At 42.3% G+C, this 21,073-nt stretch overlaps 1 protein-coding gene across 1 annotated transcript in view; it reads left to right on the forward strand.

The window, feature by feature from the left end:
* peli3 (pellino E3 ubiquitin protein ligase family member 3) overlaps positions 1-21,073 on the forward strand; it is an 80,780-nt gene that overhangs the window by 25,256 nt on the left and 34,451 nt on the right. Inside the window, 1 exon segment of the mRNA XM_079671744.1 lies at positions 9,426-9,626. Coding sequence (XP_079527870.1) covers positions 9,454-9,626 — 173 coding nt within the window. The 5' untranslated portion in view covers positions 9,426-9,453.

The following is a 21,073-nucleotide window of genomic DNA, read 5'->3' on the forward strand; positions in this document are numbered from 1 at the left end:
TTATCTGTCCCTGGGTACTATTTGGTGCTGAGCACGTAGTGTAGTGGATTTATCAGAGCTTTCTTACTGAAAACGGCTACATGCTGTTGCTACAAAAGACAAGGCTTATGTTTGCTGGCTGTAAACTAAGGAAAAAGAATAACACTGAAGAGAAAAGCTCAGTTGAAAACCTGTAAGCTACCGACAACGTTATCTTTACTTCACTTGTTCTGTGACACGGCCCTTAAAAGTTTCAAAAACATACGCTCCACTGTCCTTCTATTATTATCTCAGACTGTATTATTACTGACTTGAACTAACCACTTTTTTCTCATTCATTGAGAAACACTGCTTTAGTCAGTAAGTTAAATTAAGTTAGTTAGCTAGTTAACGTTGTCAGAAAACTGCAGTAATTAATGTATTCACTCACATTAATTACGTTTAACATCAGTAAAACCCAGAACTAAATTCTTAGAGTGTTGGTCGACCCCCCTTATGTTAATTAGTTATTTTTGAATCGCTACGTGTGGCATTATAGCTCTCAAGGCCCACTGCTGCTTTGCTAGCGCTGTATTTACTGCGATCAGAACGCTGCTTCGTCCCACCAGCGCTCTGATTAAAAACACAAATCACTCCTATAGCCTAGAGCTAACAGTCTACAGCCATGGTGGCGCTTTGAGGAAGCTACATTAGTATGTTAGCATGGTAATGATTGCACTAAACTTCTTATTCTGATAGGGATGTACTCCCTTTTGCAAGTACTTGGACATAATCCACCACTTTTAACAGTAAATACATTGTGTATGTAACAATGTGTCCAATAGATTTGTGTATGTTTTAGTCTGAACCAAAACAGCGGAACAACAAACTGACAGACATTTAGCCTTTAGCGCCATGCTGTTAGCATACTGTAAGTGTGCTACCAATGAGCATATTTAAAGAATACATTATTTATTGTTATCTTAAATGACTATATAGCTTTTGGCATAAGACACAGTGATGTGTCGTGTGTGTGCAGGGTTGTGTTACATTAGTAATGTAGTGGTAGTGGTGTATTCACTTCTATACAGGGTAATGTAACATTACCCTGTATAGAAGTGAATACACCACCCTGTATAGTGTGGTACTATTTTAACGCAGTGATACTGTGTGTTGTGTTGCATTTTCTGGCAGCATGTGTGTGTGAGAATGTGTTCAGCCTCAGCACCATCAGCGGCCGTTCCTACCACAGACCCTCCAGCCACTCTACTCTGCTCATATTGACTGCATTCCCTTTATCTATTTATCTTTATTATTCTCTCCTTCCTTTGTCTTCCTTTGTCAGACAGCTTTTTCTTTGTTTCACCCTTCCCTCCCTCCCTCCCTCTCTCTCTCCCTCTCTCTCCCTCTCCACCCCCAGGATGTGGCTGTGGGTTGATTAGAAAATGCGTGGCACAGAACAGGCAATCCATCACCCTGCCAAAGCCCGACACTTCCGCGCATGCGCTCCTACCACACACACCGCCTCACACTCCTCTTCCTCATTTCCCTCCTCTCTTCCTCATCCACACACATCGTTCAAGCTTTAGTGCGTGTGTATTTGTTTCTTTCAGGATACCAGCAGAATCACAAATCTGCCCCTCCTTTTCATTTATTTCCTTCACCTCTCCTTGCCCTTCAAACCCACTCCTCCTCCTCCTCCTCCTCCCACCTCACTATCATCCTCCTCCTTCTCGTCCACACCCACTCATCCACCCAAGGCAGTCATGCGTCTTTTGCTTTTATAGATGTTTTACTTCATAGTCTGTTTTGTTGTTATTTGTCTCAAATCCCCCTCCTGGTTGTTATTCTACGAAGCGAGTTCAACAGAGCCAGGGTTTCTTTGACTTAGCTCGATACAACTAAAAGTCCTTATCATAGATAACGGGTACCGCAAACCTGGATATCAACTGTCTTTGTGAACTCGCGCTAAGATAAAAAGGGCCGCTTGATACGTCATTTGACTCATTAACAGCATGAAATTGATCGATCGCCACCTATTTCCATTGTATAAGGACATTAAAAAAAAATCCTCCCGTTTATTTCTAATTTGACAACTGCACACGCACCTTAGCACCTGCATCTCTGCCTAGAGTACCATTGTGTTTTTTAACCAATCATCTCTCAGAGGGGCGTGGCCAGGAGCAGCTCATTAGCATTTAAAGCTAAAGACACAGAATCAGCACTTTTTTAATAGGGCTGAAACAGAGGGGTTTACGGGACACTGCAATGATCTGTTTGGTGTTTCAGCCAGCAACACGTCAGAGACAGGTTTTATATACATCTGACACCTGTACCATATTGTTGAAGAAGAGTATAATAGGGGGCCTTTAAGATTTAAACTAGTTACTGCACAGATATAACCATAGATATTTAAAATTGCATTTAGGTCGGACACTGTGGGATACATTGTTGGTCAATATAAATGTAAGTGAAATGAAATGTATTAATTGTTTTTTATCTGTGATTCATACTAATAGACTAATCAATTTCTAATTGCCTTGTGTTAAACGGACCTGAAATGATGGTCCTGTATTTCATCTGACTGGGGCCCAATAAGAAGGCCAACACTTCATACAGAAGACTAATATCTTGTTTGGCGTTATTCATAACTGATAGTTTGCCACGTTGTTCAGTATGTGCGGCTGTTACTGCACGGCTTTGTTTGGTGGTATAAATGTAACGTCACAAGTTTAACATTCATAACACATTCCCTCAACCAAGAATATTTACCTCTCATAGATTAACTATCAAGTCTATATATATCACCTGGTCCGGAGCAGGCTATCTCTGCAGCAGAAGTTGCCAGGGCAATTAAACCAGGTTAAAAGAGAGCCACCTTCATGTCATGGTTTCCCAATGTTAGTCCATGGACCAAAGTACTTCTGGGCCCAATGGCATCATGTGACTGACATGGAAGTTGTAGTTTAACGGTTTGGTAACAAAAAATGTACTTCACCGTTTGACGCGTGGGGGCTCAGCCAATATTGACCTTGTATCCGAACGAGAATTAGCATTAGGAGGAAAAAGTTGAAACCGTGACTCCTGTGTGAGTTTTCCAAATCATCAAATTGCAATGATTTTGGGAAGATGAATATGACTTTTCGATTTTTAGGATATATCATGTATATACATATAGATAAATACATATACACGTTTAAATACATATACAATTCTTTTTTCAGCGCCCTTGAAGTTCCCTACAATCAATACTGCCACCCAGAGGAAGCCCGTTTTTCTATTTCTTATCTCTTTCTATTTCTCCTCAGGCTTTATTGTTTTCCCTCTCCTCTCATTTGCTTGTGTCCACCCAGCCTCCCATGTGCCCAGCTCTGCTCTCACCGCTCAATATCCAGGGCCACAGAGAGGGCGGGTAATGAAGTGGCCACTGGCAGCCTGAATCTGCTTTCTGCCATCCTTCATCTGATTATGAGGAGGTATTCTCCTCATCGGGGCCCAATCAGAAAGCCAAAATCCAATCACGTCTAATAACGACCACACACTCACTCACTGGCAGAGTGGAGTATATGGCTTTGTTTTGTGTGTATGATGATCTGAAAGGGCCAATACAGACAAATCAAGCAGGAAAGGAAGAGTCCAAACATGGCATTGTATTTTCAATATCGTCATTCCCAGTTTGATTATCTAATCTGCTCAAAGGGAGAACAATGCTTATAGGGCTTTTCTCATGCTTTTGCAACACTCACTTTCCACTGTGTAGGTGTTTTCGCCCACTTTTGATTAATAATAGGCTTGAGCATTAAGAACGGGCTTAGAACCTGTGTGTAGAGACAGGGATGTAGCTTTGTTTGACTTGTATAAAGAAGTAACATCAAAATATCCACATAGTGACTCATACTGTGTGTGGTGAAATGATCCTACTCTTTAAGGGTAATATTCATATTCCCTACTATCCCTTGCCAGTTTATGAAATGCTTGTCACAGACTTTCTCCTGGTGTGTTATGGATTTCCTTTATCAGAAAAATCCATTTTGAGTCAAAGATGTTTAAGTGACAAGCCCTTAGTGCGATTTGACAGGGCTACTATGAAATGCCACTGTAATGAAACTATAGTAGAAATGAAAGTAAGTTATCACAAACCCCTTCACCGTTCTGTTAATATGACAGTTTGTCAATGAATGGTTATCTGGTTGTTAAATGTAAGAGTGTATGAAGGGGACACAGCACTCCTCTTCGTATAACTCTCTAGAAGTCACAAAGTGTAAGTCGTCACCACGGATAAAACAGCACAACAGATGCATCAGAAAGTAATAACAGGGTTCATAGATGAACGTATCTGCCTTCATCGAAAAAGCTGGATCGCCTGTGCCTATCCAATCATATTAGACGGAGCGGCTGTTGTGTTGAGGCCCTGGCTCAGCAAACTGAAAGCACTTCAGTGGCATAAAGAGGATGACAATTGCCAGAAGAGCCAATGTGACAAAGACTGAGGCTGTCCCATCCTATAACACACATTCTATCAATTATTTCTGAATTACATTTGTAATATTTTATTTTTTGCCTTGGGTGCAAAGTGAAAGGTGGAAATGAATGGCTTTGCATTGAACTATATATATCTGCGGTCAATATCAGCATTTGGGTACATGCCCCGACCTCTATGATTTTATAGAGTGGTGAGGCAATGCCCTGCTGGAACGGAACGCCGCCAATACTAAAGCAAGGGACATTGATTTCAGCAGGAATCCCCCAAGGACAGACCCAGCGGTTCTTCACCAAGTAGCTGGATGTTGTGCACGGCTATAAATATCTCTTTTTGAAGGAAACTGCACCATCAGCTGAACTCAGTAACCTACAGCTCTTCTACTTGTTATTGTCTGTGAATACATCTTAATCCTGTATGTTTTCATTTTAAAAAATGTTGCTTTGTGAGTTGTGATGAATTTAAATGGATACATGACACTGTGACCCCCATCATTGCTTCCAATTGGCAAATAAAAGTGTTACATATTTGCTGTTCACATGCTTCTATTAATGTATCTCTCTCAGGGGACAAAGATGCCTAAAAAGTCTAAAATTTGAATGATGCCTAAAGCTCTCTGGACAGCCGGGTCTCAGTTGGTCTGGTGTCCTCTGCTTACTTTTAATACTTGTAAATACAACTTTTGGTCCGTAATTTCAATTCCCCATTTCAGCGAAATGGGGGGGGGGGGGTATATCCAGTCTCTGATTGTGTTACGTTATTATACTTGTTTGATTCTGAAATTATTTATATAAATATATATATGTGTGTGTGTGTGTGTGTGTGTGTGTGTGTGTGTGTGTGTGTGTGTGTGTGTGTGTGTGTGTGTGTGTGTGTGTGTGTGTGTGTGTGTGTGTGTGTGTGTGTGTGTGTGTGTGTGTGTGTGTGTGTGTGTGTGTGTGTGTGTGTGTGTGTGTGTGTGTGTGTGTGTGTGTGTGTGTGTATGTCTGTAACATCTGTAGCCTGTTATTGTCTCATTATACCGCACTGTGAATGAATCAAAGTAAATATATAAGTGGTCATGAACACATCTGTCTATCAGACAGAGGGCTGCTGTGCCTCCTGTCATCATTAGTGGACGTCTCTTTAAAATAACCGCTCAGAGGAGAGGAGTTCTCATTTCTCTAACCGCCTGCTGCTTCCCCTCCTCTCTCCTCGGTTCCCCTCCTCGGCTCCTCCACACTCTAAAAACAAATGCCTTGGCTCAACAAAGAAAATCAACGCAACAGTTTGCATCAATGTTTATTGAGTTAAGACAACTTCTAATGAAATTGTCTTAAAGCAACAAAGTTATTTGAGTTAGGGGAGAAGGCTTTTCCTCTACAATCAGAGGTGTTTTTAATTACCACTTACTTAATAATTGGTAGCATAAACACAAGTTTTGAAGTTGATTACTCAAAAGATTAAGTTGTTCCGACTAGTTTACCACATGATTTAAAAGGAATTTGAAGTTGTATGTACTTAATTACCCTCATTCGGGATACAAGTTTTTAAGTTTATTACTCCAAAAATTAAGTTGTTCCAACTTGTTTTACCGTATGATTTAAAAGGAACTTTAGGTTGTATGTGCTTAGATTACCATCATGTGAACACATGCTTTGAAGTTGACAACCATTTATAAATTAAGTTGCTCCAAATATATTGGATTCATTAGTTTTTTTTCTTCGCTTTTTCATGTTTTTGCCTTTAAAGAAAGAAATTAATTGATTCCACAACAAAAATATTAGGCAATTCACTTTTTATTTTGAACTGCAGTTGTTTATTTCAACACATGATGTTTCAATCAGGAGAGAATTCATTTAGTTTGAACATTTATTGACACATGCCATATGATAAGGTGCATGAACACCTGAAATCACAGCTGACTGCAGGAGAGAGGAGAACCATTTTATAGTTTGGCTGCAGCACGTTGATTGGCTGCTGGAGATTGAGGTGAAATGTAATAGGTTAAAGAGAACGCCTGTGATGAGCTGATTATATGCAGCTGTGGAGTGAATGTATATACACCCAGTCTTCCTGAAATAACTTACGCTGAGCTTCATTTAAATCTTGAAAAAAAAGATAAATAACACACATTTAAATTTCCCCACAAATAATAAATAAACACATTAGCCATATTACCATGGGAAATGGGGACACAGCAAATAAATGCTGCCATCACAACGAACTTAGAGGCCTTTGCATATTTAAAACCAGTGCCAAATATGTAAAATCTGTAAAGTTTTTGTAAAACTATAGTAACAAACTCTCAATGGCCACCAATCTGCAGAACACACACATCAATTTTACAAAAGATGTAACAAAGATGTTTAAACTGCCGACAGTCATTATTTCAAAAAGTATGAACACATTCAACGCAGAATGCTTGCTCATTCATTTGTTTGCTTCAAAATGTGACTGACAGAGAGCAGTGCTTTTGTCCTGTGTTTTCACGCTGTGCCCGTGGATTTTATTTTATTTCAAGATTTTTAATTACGTCGCTAAACTCCTTGAAAAGGTCCTCTTCCTTTTCTCCAAGGTACACGACAAGGCAGCGGATGGCTATAGTTCTCTGCGTACTTCAATTGTATTGTGCTATTTTTGAAAAAGGAAAAAAGGAGAAATGACCTAAATTAATATATTCTGAATGGGTGACTGCCAACAACTTGCATTTCAGTGACAACTCTAAATAACGATCCTACCTCAAGAAGCATGTCCTTGATCTTCTTCACCGAGATTCATTTTTAATAAAAAGCGATATCACAATAGTAACCAAAGTATTTTTACTCTCACAGTAGCCTCTACTACTTTGTATCCTCTCACATAACTATTCACAGTTCAAAGGCTGCTAATTTTGGTCAAACAGCAATTTGCCTATACAGTGCAACTACAAGGCTATCTACTGTATTTGAATGACTATTTGAAACTATGCGGATCCAACCCGTTTTGTATCGTGTAAACGGGGCCTTAACTGTCGGAACTTGTCCAGGCATGTTAGGTGGGAGTGGACTTGAAATCCCTAACTCAAGGGCCCTTTCTCATTTCTCTAACTCCCCTCCTCGACTCCCCTCCTCGACTCCCCTCCTCGCCTCCTATCCTCGAGACTTAGTCCCGCCCACAGGAGATGCGAGCGGATTAGCCGAGGAGCCGAGGAGCCGAGGAGGGGAACCGAGGAGAGAGGAGGGGAAGCAGCAGGCGGTTAGAGAAATGAGAACTCCTCTCCTCTGAGCGGTCATTTTAAAGAGACGTCCATTCATGATGACAGGAGGCAAAGCAGCACTGTCTGATGGACAGATGTGTTCATGACGACTTATATATTTACTTTGATTCATTCACAGTGCGGTATAATGAGACAATAACAGGCTGCAGATGCGGACACACACACATACACACACACATATATATATATATATATATGTATATATTTATATAAATACATACAATTTCAGAATCAAACAGAGCACTCTCATAATAACGTAACGCAATCAGAGACTCCCCTCTCTGGTCGCTACAATGAGGAAAATAAATGACTGGCCAAAAGTTTTATTTACAAGTATTAAAAGTAAGCAGAGGACACCAAACCAACTGAGACCTGTCTGTCCGCTGCATCTACGCACACACTGTACCACACAAACCTACACCACACACACGCATCTACAGCTCCTAAAACAGGCTACAGCCGTTGTGTATTTTATTATGTGAAGCACTAAATGGTTTTAGAAAAATATCGACTCTTTGTTTGTAGATATCTACTAAATTAAAGAAAATAAAGAGAGTAGGCCTGTTAAACTGAGTGATATTATACACACTGCTCTGCTTTCTGCACGGACCTCACAGCTGTTCTCACTGTAAACATCGCGTCGCTATGAAAGCAGTTAATAAAATAATATCCAGGGGATGCATGCAGAGCTGTCATTGGCTGACATAAGTCCGGCCGTGCGTCACGACTCTTTGAAACATCTCTGTTCCCGGAAATGCATCTACGAAGGAGCCGTGGAGGACCGTGGAGGACCCATCAGTGTATCCTCGGTTATAGCTCCTCCAGAGAGGCTCCTCGACGTTCGATCCTCGGTCCTCGAAGTGCATTTAGAGAAATGAGATGTCCTTCAACATGGCGCGCTGAAATTCATTTCCGGGTCATTACCGGAGGACCGAGGAGTCGAGGAGTCGAGGAGGGGGATTTGATGAAATGAGAAAGGGCCACGGTGTAGAACAATTAAGTTATCAAGCCAATTGCATTACTTACTACAACTTGAATTTTGTTTTAAGTCAATTAACGCAGAAATCAGAGTTCAAATTACACACAATATTAAGTTGATGTAATTACCATAAATTAATGTTTGCAACTTAAAATGTTTATCTAAATCAATTAACTCACATTTTTATCTTGCAACCATGCATTTAATTAAGTGGAGGTGAAAGGTCACCTGAATTCGTTTTTAGAGTGCACTCGCATCTCCTGTGGGCAGGACTAAGACACAGGCATAGTAGTCGAGGAGGGGAATCTCGGAAATGAGATACGGCCTAGGACGTCAGATAACTCCACAGAAGAAGGCAGGCAGGAAGTAAACACTCACGAGAACAGCAGAAGAAGACAGACAGGAAGTAAAGACTTACTGTTAGTGGAACAGAAACTGTGAACTGATTAGACAGTTACCTCGATCAGTGCTGCCCTCATTTTAATTAACTTTGTTGTTGTTGTTGTTGTTGTTGTTTTTGTTGTTGCAGTTCCAGCCGTTGGTGCGAACAAAGTGTTTCTTCTTAGCAGAAGCAATACAATAATATTTAAGTAGATAAAATCATTTTCAATTAATATTTGGAGTCAAGTTGTCCGTTTATTTAGTATGTGGCCGTGTAATAAGCGGGATTCTGACTCTCATCAGCAAATCAAGTGTTCTAACTCTCTCTCTCCCTCTCTCCCCCTCTCTCTCTCTCTCTCTCTCTCCCTCTCTCTCTCTTCCCCCCCTAGCAGCGAGCCCCAGTTGTGGCCGGTGGGCATGGTTTTGGAGGGTAGCTCAGAGGCGCTGTGTCCCCCCCCATCTCTGGAGCTGCGCCCATCCTGCAACAAGAGCCAGCCCTCGGCCCCCCTGGGCTCAAGCTCCACCCCCCACGACGGAGTCTTCCCCGAGGACAAGGAGCCCGTCAAGTACGGCGAGCTCATCGTCTTAGGGTGAGTCCATAGAGAGACATTTCTGCTGATGTACAACGTCTATATGTAGGGTTGGAAGGGTTACTTTATAAATGTAATATGCTACAATTATTACCTTTAAAACAATTTATCAGTAACTTAAGCTGAGTGTCACAATATAAAAGTAATGTAACCTGATTACTTTCTGTTACATGGATTACCTCAATGCAAATAAATACAAGAGAAACATAAATAATAATAAGATGTTTTTAAGTGTATTGTATAAGACAATAGAACAATGTGACTTTAGAAAAGAAGAAACAAAGATATTTTAAATGTAAGATCAAAAATGTGTCCTCTTATATTATAGAACAGTACAGTTTACAAATGCTGTTTTAATTTGAATTAAAAGTAAACAGTCATTTAGTTAATAAATCAGGTGTTCACAAACTGCATTGAAATAATATATAATTAAAAAATAATGAAAGTAGCCTTAATGTAAACCATAAAGAAAATGCAGTGAGTACTTCTACTGTACCTATAATATATTCTTTTTTTTTTTTTTTAAATGTACACTGAAAAAACTAAATACATTTAGGTGAAATTTGTTGACATAATACATTTAATTAAAGTCAATGTTTCAGTTTTTTCAGTGTATTTTAACATTGTTATCCTTCTAGTAATCGTAGAAATGTAACAGCAATCTCATTACATCTTTTTTTATGAAATACAATTCCCTTTTTTTTGCATCCTGATTAAGTAATCCCATTACATGTAATCTGTTACCAACACACTCTCACTCCCTAAGCGTCCAGGAGCGACGCTTGGTCAGGGTCCCGTGGCGTGCAGTTGTGAAGCACCGAGGCTCCTTCAGCTTCATAAACGGACGCAAATAGCTTTCAACTGATTGCGATGTATTCCCATCGGCGGCGGTATTTGACGCTCATGGAAGAACCGCATCCGTTTATGTCGGCAGCTCTTAAAGGCAATGTGCACCAAAGAGACTACACTACCCGCTTTGCGACAAACCTCGTGATAAGTCAACAAGCTCTGTGATTGGATGAAACATAAATTCACACATCAAATCCCCCTCTTCGACTCCTCGACTCCTCGACTCATCGGTCCTCCGTGACCCGGAAATGAATTTCAGCGCGCCATGTTGAAGGACATCTAATTTCTCTGAATGCACTTTGAGGACCGAGGATCGAACGTCGAGGAGGCTCTCTGGAGGAGCTATAACCGAGGATACACTGATGGGTCCTCCATGGTCCTCCACGGCTCCTTCGTGGATGCATTTCCGGGAACAGAGATGTTTCAAAAGAGGCTTCTCAATACTCAAATTTCCCCTCCTCGACTCCTCGACTCCTCGACTCCTCGGTCCTTCGGTAGTGACCCGGAAATGAATTTCAGCGTGCCATTTGGAAGGACATCTCATTTCTCTAAATGCACACCGAGGATCGAGCGTTGAGGAGGCTCTCGTGGAGGAGCTATAACCGAGGATACACTGATTGTTCCTCCACGGCTCCTCTGCGGATGCATTTCCGGGAACGGTGGAGGCGTGACGCACGGCCGGACTTATCTCAGCCAATGACAGCTCTGCATACATTCCCTGGATATGATTTTAGAAACTGCTTTCATCGTGTTGCGATGTTTCCAGAGAGAACAGCTGTGAGGTCCGTGCAGAAAGCAGAGCAGTTTGTATAATATATATCACTCAGTATAACAGGCCTACTCTCTTTACTTGCTTTCGTTTAGTAGATAACTACAAACAGAGTCGATATTTTTCTAAGACCATTTAGTGCTTCACATAATAAAATAGCCTGATTATGCTTTAGGAGCTGTAGGTATGTGTGGTACAGTGTGTAGGTTTGTGTGTGGTACAGTGTGTCGGTGTGTGTGTGGTACAGTGTGTAGGTGTGTGTGTTGTACAGTGCGTAGATGCGGCGGACAGAAGGGTCTCAGTTGGTTTGGTGTCCTCTGCTTACTTTGAATACAATACAACTTTTAGCCCGTAATTTCAATTCCCCATTTCAGTGACCAGAGAGAGGGGGGGGTATATCCAGTATCTGATTGTGTTACGTTATTATGAGAGTGCTCTCATACTTTAAATTGTATATATTTATATAAATATATTTGTGTGTGTGTGTCCGCATCTGTAGCCTGTTATTCTCTCATTATACTGCAATCTCAATGAATTCAAAGTAAATATATAAGTCGTCATCAACACATCTTTCCATCAGACAGAGTGCTGCTGTGTCTCCTGTCATCATTAATGGACGTCTCTTTAAAATGACCGCTCAGAGGGGAGGAGTTCTCATTTCTATAACTGCCTGCTGCTTCCCCTCCTCTCTCCTCGCTTCCCCTCCTCAGTCCTCCGCTCGCATCTCCTGTGGGCGGGACTAAGTCTCGAGGATAGGATTCGAGGAGGGTAGTCGAGGAGGGGAAATTTAAGAATTGAGAAGCCTCTAAAGAGTGGTGACGCACGGCCGGACTTAATCTCAGCCAATGACAGCTCTGCATGCATCCCCTGGATACTATTTTATTAACTGCTCTCATCGCAACGAGATGTTTACAGTGAGAACAGCTGTGAGGTCCGTGCAGAAAGCTTCACATAATAAAATACACAACGGCTGATTATATGCTTTAGGAGCTGTAGGTATGTGTGGTACAGTGTAGGTGTGTGTGGTACAGTGTGTGCGTAGATGCAGCGGACAGACAGGTCTCAGTTGGTTTGGTGTCCTCTGCTTACTTTTAATACTTGTAAATAAAACCTTTGGCCCGTAATTTATTTCCCTCATTGTAGCGACCAGAGAGGGGAGAGGGGGGGGGGGGGATATATATCCAGTCTCTGATAGTGTTACGTTATTATGAGAGTGCTCTGTTTGATTCTGAAATTGTATATATGTATATAAATATATACATATTTATGTGTCTGTCTGTCTGTCTGTCTGTCTGTCTGTCTGTCTGTCTGTCTGTCTGTCTGTCTGTCTGTCTGTCTGTCTGTCTGTCTGTGTGTGTGTGTGTGTGTGTGTGTGTGTGTGTGTGTGTGTGTGTGTGTGTGTGTGTGTGTGTGTGTGTGTGTGTGTGTGTGTGTGTGTGTGTGTGTGTGTGTGTGTGTGTGTGTGTGTGTGTGTGTGTGTGTGTGTGTGTGTGTGTGTGTGTGTGTGTGTGTGTGTGTGAATGAATCAAAGTAAATATATAAGTGGTCATGAACACATCTGTCCATCAGACTGAGGGACAGACACAGGGCTGCTGTGCCTCCTGTCATCATTAATGGACGTTGTTGGGGCAGAACCTCTGCTCCGCGCCGTTCCTATATGAGCGGGTTCTCAAAAGAAGGAAAAACTCAAAGCAACCAGGATAAGGGTTAAACAATAATATTTGCTTTTAATGGTAAAAGATACAACACCTAATCACCTAATCACGAAGCACTCTGCAAAAGCAGCTTCAAAATGCAGAGTACTCCGGGCTCAGGTTCTACCACCGCGTGAGACACTTCTCAGTAACGGCCAGTCAAAACAAGAGCGCCGAACATCAAAAATAAACAACATTTATACACAGGTGGGAGGAGTTTTATCACTTGCTCCTCCCTAGCTCTTGGTTATTGGCGAGTTCACTTCTGAGCGAGCTAGCCAGTGAGTTGGCAGTGTTCCATTGGCTGGTTTCACTCCTGGGCGGGACCCCAGGCAGTGAGTCAGCAGTTTGTCGATTCCATCTGTTGCTTCATCTCTTGTGCGTGTGTGTGTTTCTGTCCCTCTGCCCTCAGGCAGTCCCCCAATCAATGATTTGGAGTCATGACAGAGGACTCTTTGACAGAACGCACACACATTATCCCTATGCAGCCCATCATACAAATGTCACCTGTTTTTCTTTATGAAAGCCATACTTGTAAATATCCAAACGCCATCATCCCATGACGGTCACAGAATCAGTCAACCAACAGAAGTTAACTGTTCCCATGCCCTAAGGTCTTCCCTGACCTTCTTCTCACCTAAAAGTCAGCTATCTGGAATGATTACATTTAAAAATGAAAACAAAGGACTATGGTCTCGTTTACTGTGTGACCCAATTCTCAAGGCCTCTTTTGGGGTCTACAGGAAATGAATCATTAATTTAACAAGACTTTAACTGCATTATATCTAAGGCAAATCTCCCTTTGGGTTAATCAACAATGGTTTTTTGTAATTAACAGGGGAAGCCAGAGACTCAGGGCCTCTCCAGATGTCTGGGAACTGCAAGGCAGAGGTCACAGGTCATTTGTATTATACCTACCCACACATAGCCAAAAAAAAACACCCTTTTGATTACACATAAGAGTGGAAGAAAAGACTATTGCGCTAATCTATTATTACTAAAAATGGGACATCGTTTTCAGGAATATATGAAAAAACCTCTATATTTAAGAGTAAAAATGTACTTTGTCCCTTCAAAATTAACACACATGAATATATAAAGTGACATTAAAATGAATATACCAGAAATACACTGTATAAAACGTTCTGCTATAATACGTTACTTTAATCGTTCAAATAATTCAAATAATATCTTTAAAATTACCGCTTAGAGGAGAGGAGTTCTCATTTCTCTAACCGCCTGCTGCTTCCCCTCCTCTCTCCTCGGCTCCCCTCCTCGGCTCCTTTGCTCGCATCCCCTGTGGGCGGGGCTAAGTCTCGAGGATAGGAGTCGAGGAGGGGAGTCGAGGAGGGGAGTTAGAGAAATGAGAAAGGGCCCCTGTCTCCTAAAAATTACGTTCCCACAGAACTAAACCGCATTCTCAATTACGTTTAGTGAGAAACGTATTTTCTCCCACGTTACGTTTGTTATGAACGTATCTTAAATACGTTTATTTTCTACATATCTTTGCCAAGTATTGTCTTGCTTATAATAATGATAAGTCATTTATAAATATCATTTTAGAGCATACATTTGAGATCGAGAATCGGGCTCGATATATGGTTAAATTAAAATCAGTAGGCGAGGCTGTAATTTCGCCAGCTGTTACATGAGCGAGGCAGAAAATAATAGTTTTAACATGCCAAAAAGCTGCTGTGACGTTTATTGCACTTCAAACATTAAAACAAGTCCAAAGTTAAGTGTGGCTGTACTTCCTCTAAGAAGAAAGGACAGTAACAGAATATCTCTGTGGCTTCAGGCTTGATCGCCGTTCAAATGACAACGTTGGTTTCCCCAAAAGTGGGCGGGGCTCTAACGTGACGTAGATTTTACTCTCATCTATTATTCAAAACCATTCTATTTATTCTAACGTAAATTACATGCCAGTGTTTTATCTTTTTATTACTTATATTTTTATACTTTATTTGCTATGAGTTATATATGAAATAAATTATGTTTCTGAAGATGTGTAGTCAATTCCACCCTTCAATGTAGCATAAATGTGAACTCTCATTACAGGAACAATACCGGAAACAGACGTAGGAAAGATCCTCAGCTCGCTGATTGGATGTTTCAGCCGCAATGCACGTTTTTAAAGATATTACTGATTTTCTTTGAATATAAGAATGTAAATACTAAGTTGAGAGAATAGTCAGGGGATTTGGTTGATGGGAAACACATCTATGGAATCACAATTTCAATAGCTTACCATTAAATGACAGATATACCTTTCTGTCTGTGATGTTTTACAAATCAGATATTAATGTGTAGAAGTAAAACATGAGAAATAGTATAGCAATATCCTGTAAAATTATGTAAAAACATGAATAAAACTACACATCTTCAGATGTTATACATACATAAGTGTCCTACACTAATAATACAAAGTTATTATTAGTATGCTGTGTGTACCTTGTGTGCACCGCCTAGTGGTTAAAGCACGTTATTGAATTATTTTTGTTGAATAATGTTATTTTTGTTGAATAATGTTATTTGATGAAAACAAATTATAAGAGTACATACTTTCATAGGGGGAAAGTAGAAGGTCAATGTTAGAAATATAGAATATAAAAAATCAAGAAGACACTGTAAGTGATCTCTACAATAAAACAGTTTAGTGCTGGATGTACAAAGATATTAATATGAGGATGTGCAAAACAGGCAAACTAATTAACCTTTATTAACACATTAAAGAATACTTTAGGTTAAGGTCTTCTTTCAAATAATAAAAAAGCTTTGGGAGTATTTATCTACAGATAAATATTAAGCCTGACAAAGTACTAAACGTCTAATATATTGCTTTCCTGCAATGTTAACTATGTTGAAGCACTTATTATAACTGATATTATACACATTAATGATACTCTTATGTATGTAGATAGTATAAGAAACGTGCAGAATATGACAGTTTAATGGTGGAGGTATACTGTACACACATATTGATAGATGTCTTGTAATGCACTGTAGAGGAACCTGTGACCCAAGTTTTTCATTCATTGCATAAGTACACCGTAGTTGTGTATATGATATGTCAATAAACCTTAGAAAATCTTGAAATCTTGAAAGGGATGTGCAAAATAGCCATTATATACAGTTTTTAATTAACTATTAGTAGAGAATAACGAGTAATTAATATACTTTATAGAGATCTGCAAATAAATGTTTAGTCTTCTCAAGCACCAACTATCAAATATCTCTTCTGATTGTTGGCACTTGACAATCACCTTCCCTGAATTTTACTCAGGTGTAACTAAAGTCTGATTTAAGGGTTGTTTATATTTCACATCATTAATCAGAATCTGCAAAGTAACTAAAATAAAATAAAAATAAATGTAGTGGAGTAAAAATACCAGCTTAACCTCTGAATTGTAGTGGAGTAGAATTACAAAGTAACAATGAGCTGTCATGTGGGTATATATTAATGCTGCCCATTATGAATACAAGCGATTTTCACCCATTTAGTAATTACATCTTTTACATTTGTAAACACTAATATGTTTCCTAGCGCCTAAACCTCCTGGGCTGTATACAGTTTAATACTGGCAACTTCTAATTTTGGGAAAAACGAAAACGTCTTTTAAAACTACAATTCCCAGTAGAGACGTGCCATAGAGAACATGTTGCGAAACACAATAGCCAGCATGTGTAGTTCTCGGGGGGCGTTCGAGTCCAGTTTTGAATAGTCTGCCGTGGTTTCGTTCCATTTCAAAGAGCTTGACGCTCGGCGTAACCTTGGCGCACTGCCACTCCAACAACCAATCCCGGAGCTTGAAGATTAATCACGGGGTTTGTCGCGAAGCGGACAGGCGTAGTCACAACAACAGCTGGGGATTGTGGGTAGTGTAGTCTCTTTGGCGCTCCACATTTCAGAGAAAACAAGTTGTTTCTCAGAATTTAAGGGGAAAAACACAAAAGCATTGTCCATCCATCCATCCATCTTCTCTCGCTTTTCCGTGGTCGGGTCGCGGGGGTAGCAGTTCCAGCAGAGAGCCCCAAACTTTCTTTTCCCTGGCCACATCCACCAGCTCTTACTGGGGGATCCCAAGGCGCTCCCAGACCAGCGAAGAGATATAATCCCTCCACCTGGTCCTAGGTCCTCTCGATCTCCTCCCAGCTGGACATGCCTGGAACACCTCCCTAGGGAGGCGCCCAGGTGGCATCCTTACTAGGTGCCCGAACCACCTCAACTGGCTCCTTTCGACGAGAAGGAGGAGTGGTTCAACTGTTCCCTCTTTTTGAAAAGGGGAACCACAACCCCGGTCTGCCACTCCTTTGGTACTGTTTCCGACTTCCACGCAACGTGGATGAGATGTGTCAACCATGACAGTCCCTCAACACCCATAGCCTTCAGCATTTCTGGGCGGATCTCATCCACCCCCGGGGCTTTGCCACTGTGGAGTTGTTTGACGACCTCAGTGACCTCCCCCCGGGAGATTGGTGTTGATCCCCCGTCATACTCCTGCTCTGCCTCTAACATAGAGGGCGGAGTTGTCGGGTTCAGGAGTTCCTCCAAGTGTTCCTTCCAACGCCCTAACACTCCATCAGTTGAGGTCAACAAAGTCCCCCATCCTTACTGTACACAGCTTGGATGGTTCCCTGCTTCCCCCTCCTGAGGTGTCGGACAGTTTTCCAGAAAAACTTTGGTGCCGCCCGAAAGTCCTTTTCCATGTCTTCTCCGAACTTCTCCCACACCCGCTGCTTTGCCTCGGCCATGGCTGAGGCTGCTGCCCTTCGGGCCTGTCGGTACCTTGCAACTGCCTCTGGATTCCCCCGGGATAACAAATCCCTGAAGGCCTCCTTCTTCAGTCGTACGGCTTCCCTGACCACCGGTGTCCACCAGGAGGTTCGAAGGTTACCGCCAGAGACCACAGCTCCCTGCCGCGGCTTCGGCAATAGAGGCTTTGAACACTGGCCACTCTGGTTCAATGTCCCCAACCTCCACAGGAATGCCCGAAAAGCTCCGCCGGAGGTGTGAGTTGAAGGCCTCCTGAACTTGGGCCACCTCCAGACATTCCCAGTTCACCCGAACTACACGTTTGGGCTTACCAGGTCTATCCAGAGGCTTCCCCGCCACTCGACCCAACTCACCACCAGATGGTGATCAGTTGACAACTCCGCCCCTCTCTTTACCCGAGTGTCCAAATTATACGGCCTCAGGTCCGATGATACAATAACAAAATCGATCATGGACCTTCTGCCTGGTACCACGTACACTTATGAGCATCCTTATGTTCGAACATGGTGTTTGTTATGGCCAATCCATGACTAGCACAGAAGTCCAGTAACAAACCACCACTCCGGTTCAGATCAGGGGGACGGTTCCTCCCAGTCACGCCCCTCCAAGTGTCTCCATCATTGCCCACATGTGCGTTGAAATCTCCCAGCAAGATTAAAGAGTCCCCTTCAGGAGCCCCATACAGGACTCTTTCCAGAGTCTCCAAGAAGGCCGTATACTCTGAACTGCTGTTTGGTGCATAAGCACACACAACAGTCAGAGTTTTCCCCCCCATAACCCGCAGGCGTAGGGAGGCGACCCTCTCGTCCACTGGAGTAAACTCCAACAACGAAGCACCCAACCGGGGACTTGTGAGTATCCCCACACCCGCCCGGCGCCTCACACCTTGAGCAACTCCGGAGAAGAATAGAGTCCAACTCCTATCCAGAAGTAAGGTTCCAGAGCCAACGCTGTGCGTAGAGGTGAGCCCAACCAGATCCAACTAGAAACGCTCCACATCCCACACAAGCTCCGGCTCCTTCCCCCCCAGAGAGGTGACGTTCCACCTCCCCAAAGCCAGCTTCTGTCGCCCGGGTCTGGTCCGTCGAGACCCTCTGCTTTCACTTTCACCCTTCTGGCAGCGCACCCGACCCCATCGCTGTTTCCCGTAGGTGGTGGGCCCGCGGGACGGAGAAGCGGAGGTGTTGCCCACGTTGCCTCTTTGAAGGAGCCTCGGCGCGTCCCAACTGCACGCCACGGGGTCCCTGACCAAGCGTCACTCCTGGACGTTTAGGGAGTGAGAGTGTGTTGCTGTTACTCCCCAAGCCTGCCTATATGTTTGCTGAGTGTGAGTCATATATCAGTGTGAGTTATAGGACCCTGACCCAGGACACATCTAAGGCCCCTTCCACACGGGGACGAAACACGTGTTATCCGCTATAGTTCTTTATCGTATGGACGGTTCGTCCACACGAGGCCGTAACGGAACTGCGGAAACGGAGCCCTCAAATGATAACGCATCCCAAAGTGGGAAGGTCTGGTAACGTAACGTTTGCGGCACCGTGTGAACCAGGGGTGGGGAGCCTCCGGACCGTATACGGACCGCGAGACCATTTGGTACGGCCCTCGAGGTAATTTATAAACACACGCAAAAAAGATTTTTAAGAAATCTAGACCACAAAATAATTAAACAAGCGAGTGCCTGTTTTTCCTGGCCAAGGTCAGGGTCCTTGAACATAAATAAAACATAAATTAGCTATTATTTCATGTTTTCTATAACCATAAATAGTAGAGAAATGCTAATGACTAGCCAAGTCGGATAGGATTCAATGAGTTACCAGGCCCAGTAAATGAATAGGTTAGATCTTGATCTTGAACAAAAACAAAAATATATTTATTTTCTAACACTGCAGGGTAACCAGTGGCTCTGTCAGATGCTTGTCCAATTGATGTCCCTCAACTACAGCGTCAAAGACCACACTTTATTAGGCTATGCTTGATTAAACAAATACTCTTATGTTTGTGCTTGTTCTTATTGAACCAGTTGCCATCACAATATAACCCTCTCACTGCTCTCTTGGTTTATTCTGTTAGACAAGGTGGGGCCTGTTGAGATGAATTAAATAATGTGCCCAGTCTATTGGAAAATACCTTATTTGAGACAGTCATGGGCACTTTGTTCGGAAAAGTGGTGGGGACACTTGAGATTTAAAAAACACCACTGCATTAACCGCCCCCTGGAAAAAAGACATGCATATATTGTTTACATACAATACATACATACATATGCTTACAATACTTTTTTTGACAACTAGTGCAGTGACTATGCTACGCTGCTGCAAAGCGGGAGCAACAATTGCTATTTTATTCTCTACTCAATTATTACTAATATTAAACGTGCCGCAGGTCCAAACTGCGCCACAGGGGTAACCAGAAATACACCCAGAAGGTATGAACAGTCCTCCAGATTTGACATGTTCTCTTGTGCTAATAAACCTTTCCCAAAGTGTACAATTCTTTGTGCACAGCATTTTCCGAAGATTTTTAAATAATTACCCTTATGCAAAGTGGTGGGGACAAAATTGTCCATTTCCAAAAGTGGTGGGTGTGGGGGAAACTTCTGTGTAGCAATGCATGAGGAGTCACCGACTCAAAGGAGACACAGGGAGAGCTGGAGCTTTGATGTCGAACACTGATGGGTTTATTTGGAGCTTCGGCCGGGGAATTCACGAAACAAGTCCAAGAGTCAGAGGTTCTGACTTCATGGTAGAGTTGCCACGTCAATTCTGAAGAACTCTACCCCAGACCCATGTATTTAGCTAGTTCAGAGAGAATAATCAACATTGTGCATAACAAGATAGAATCATAACACCTCTATCAGCTGACGCCAACAGGCAGGAGCAGGGAGACAACACACTGTGAGCAGAGCAGCCAAGGTTACAGGTGCATGTGCTCAGTCAGGACAGTATTAACCGATCAACTGGGTCAAAGCCTTGGAAAATATTTCCTCAACAGTGGGGACATGCCCCGGAAAATATTTCCCCAACAGTGGGGACATGCCTTGGAAAATATTTCCCCAACAGTGGGGACATGCCCCGAGCGTCCCCAGTGTAAGTGTCTATGGAGACAGTTACTAAAAGGAAAAATAGCTTATTTGACTTCACAAGAAGATGCCATCCAAATACGAATGGCATGGGGTGGCAACTGCCACCTTAAAAATAGGCCTTGCCACCCCAGCTGCCACCCCAGTTGGCATCTTTGTTTTAAAAAAAGTTTTGGCTCATCTGACATTTATGAGAGAAAGTCTCTGATGTCCAAGTGCAAGTGAATGCAGCACACGACGCGAGTCTTGTAACCCCTCCCCCGGCCCTGAACGCCACTT

This window comes from Notothenia rossii (assembly GCF_949606895.1).
Source record: "Notothenia rossii genome assembly, chromosome: 3".
In the NCBI taxonomy this organism is placed as follows: domain Eukaryota; kingdom Metazoa; phylum Chordata; class Actinopteri; order Perciformes; family Nototheniidae; genus Notothenia; species Notothenia rossii.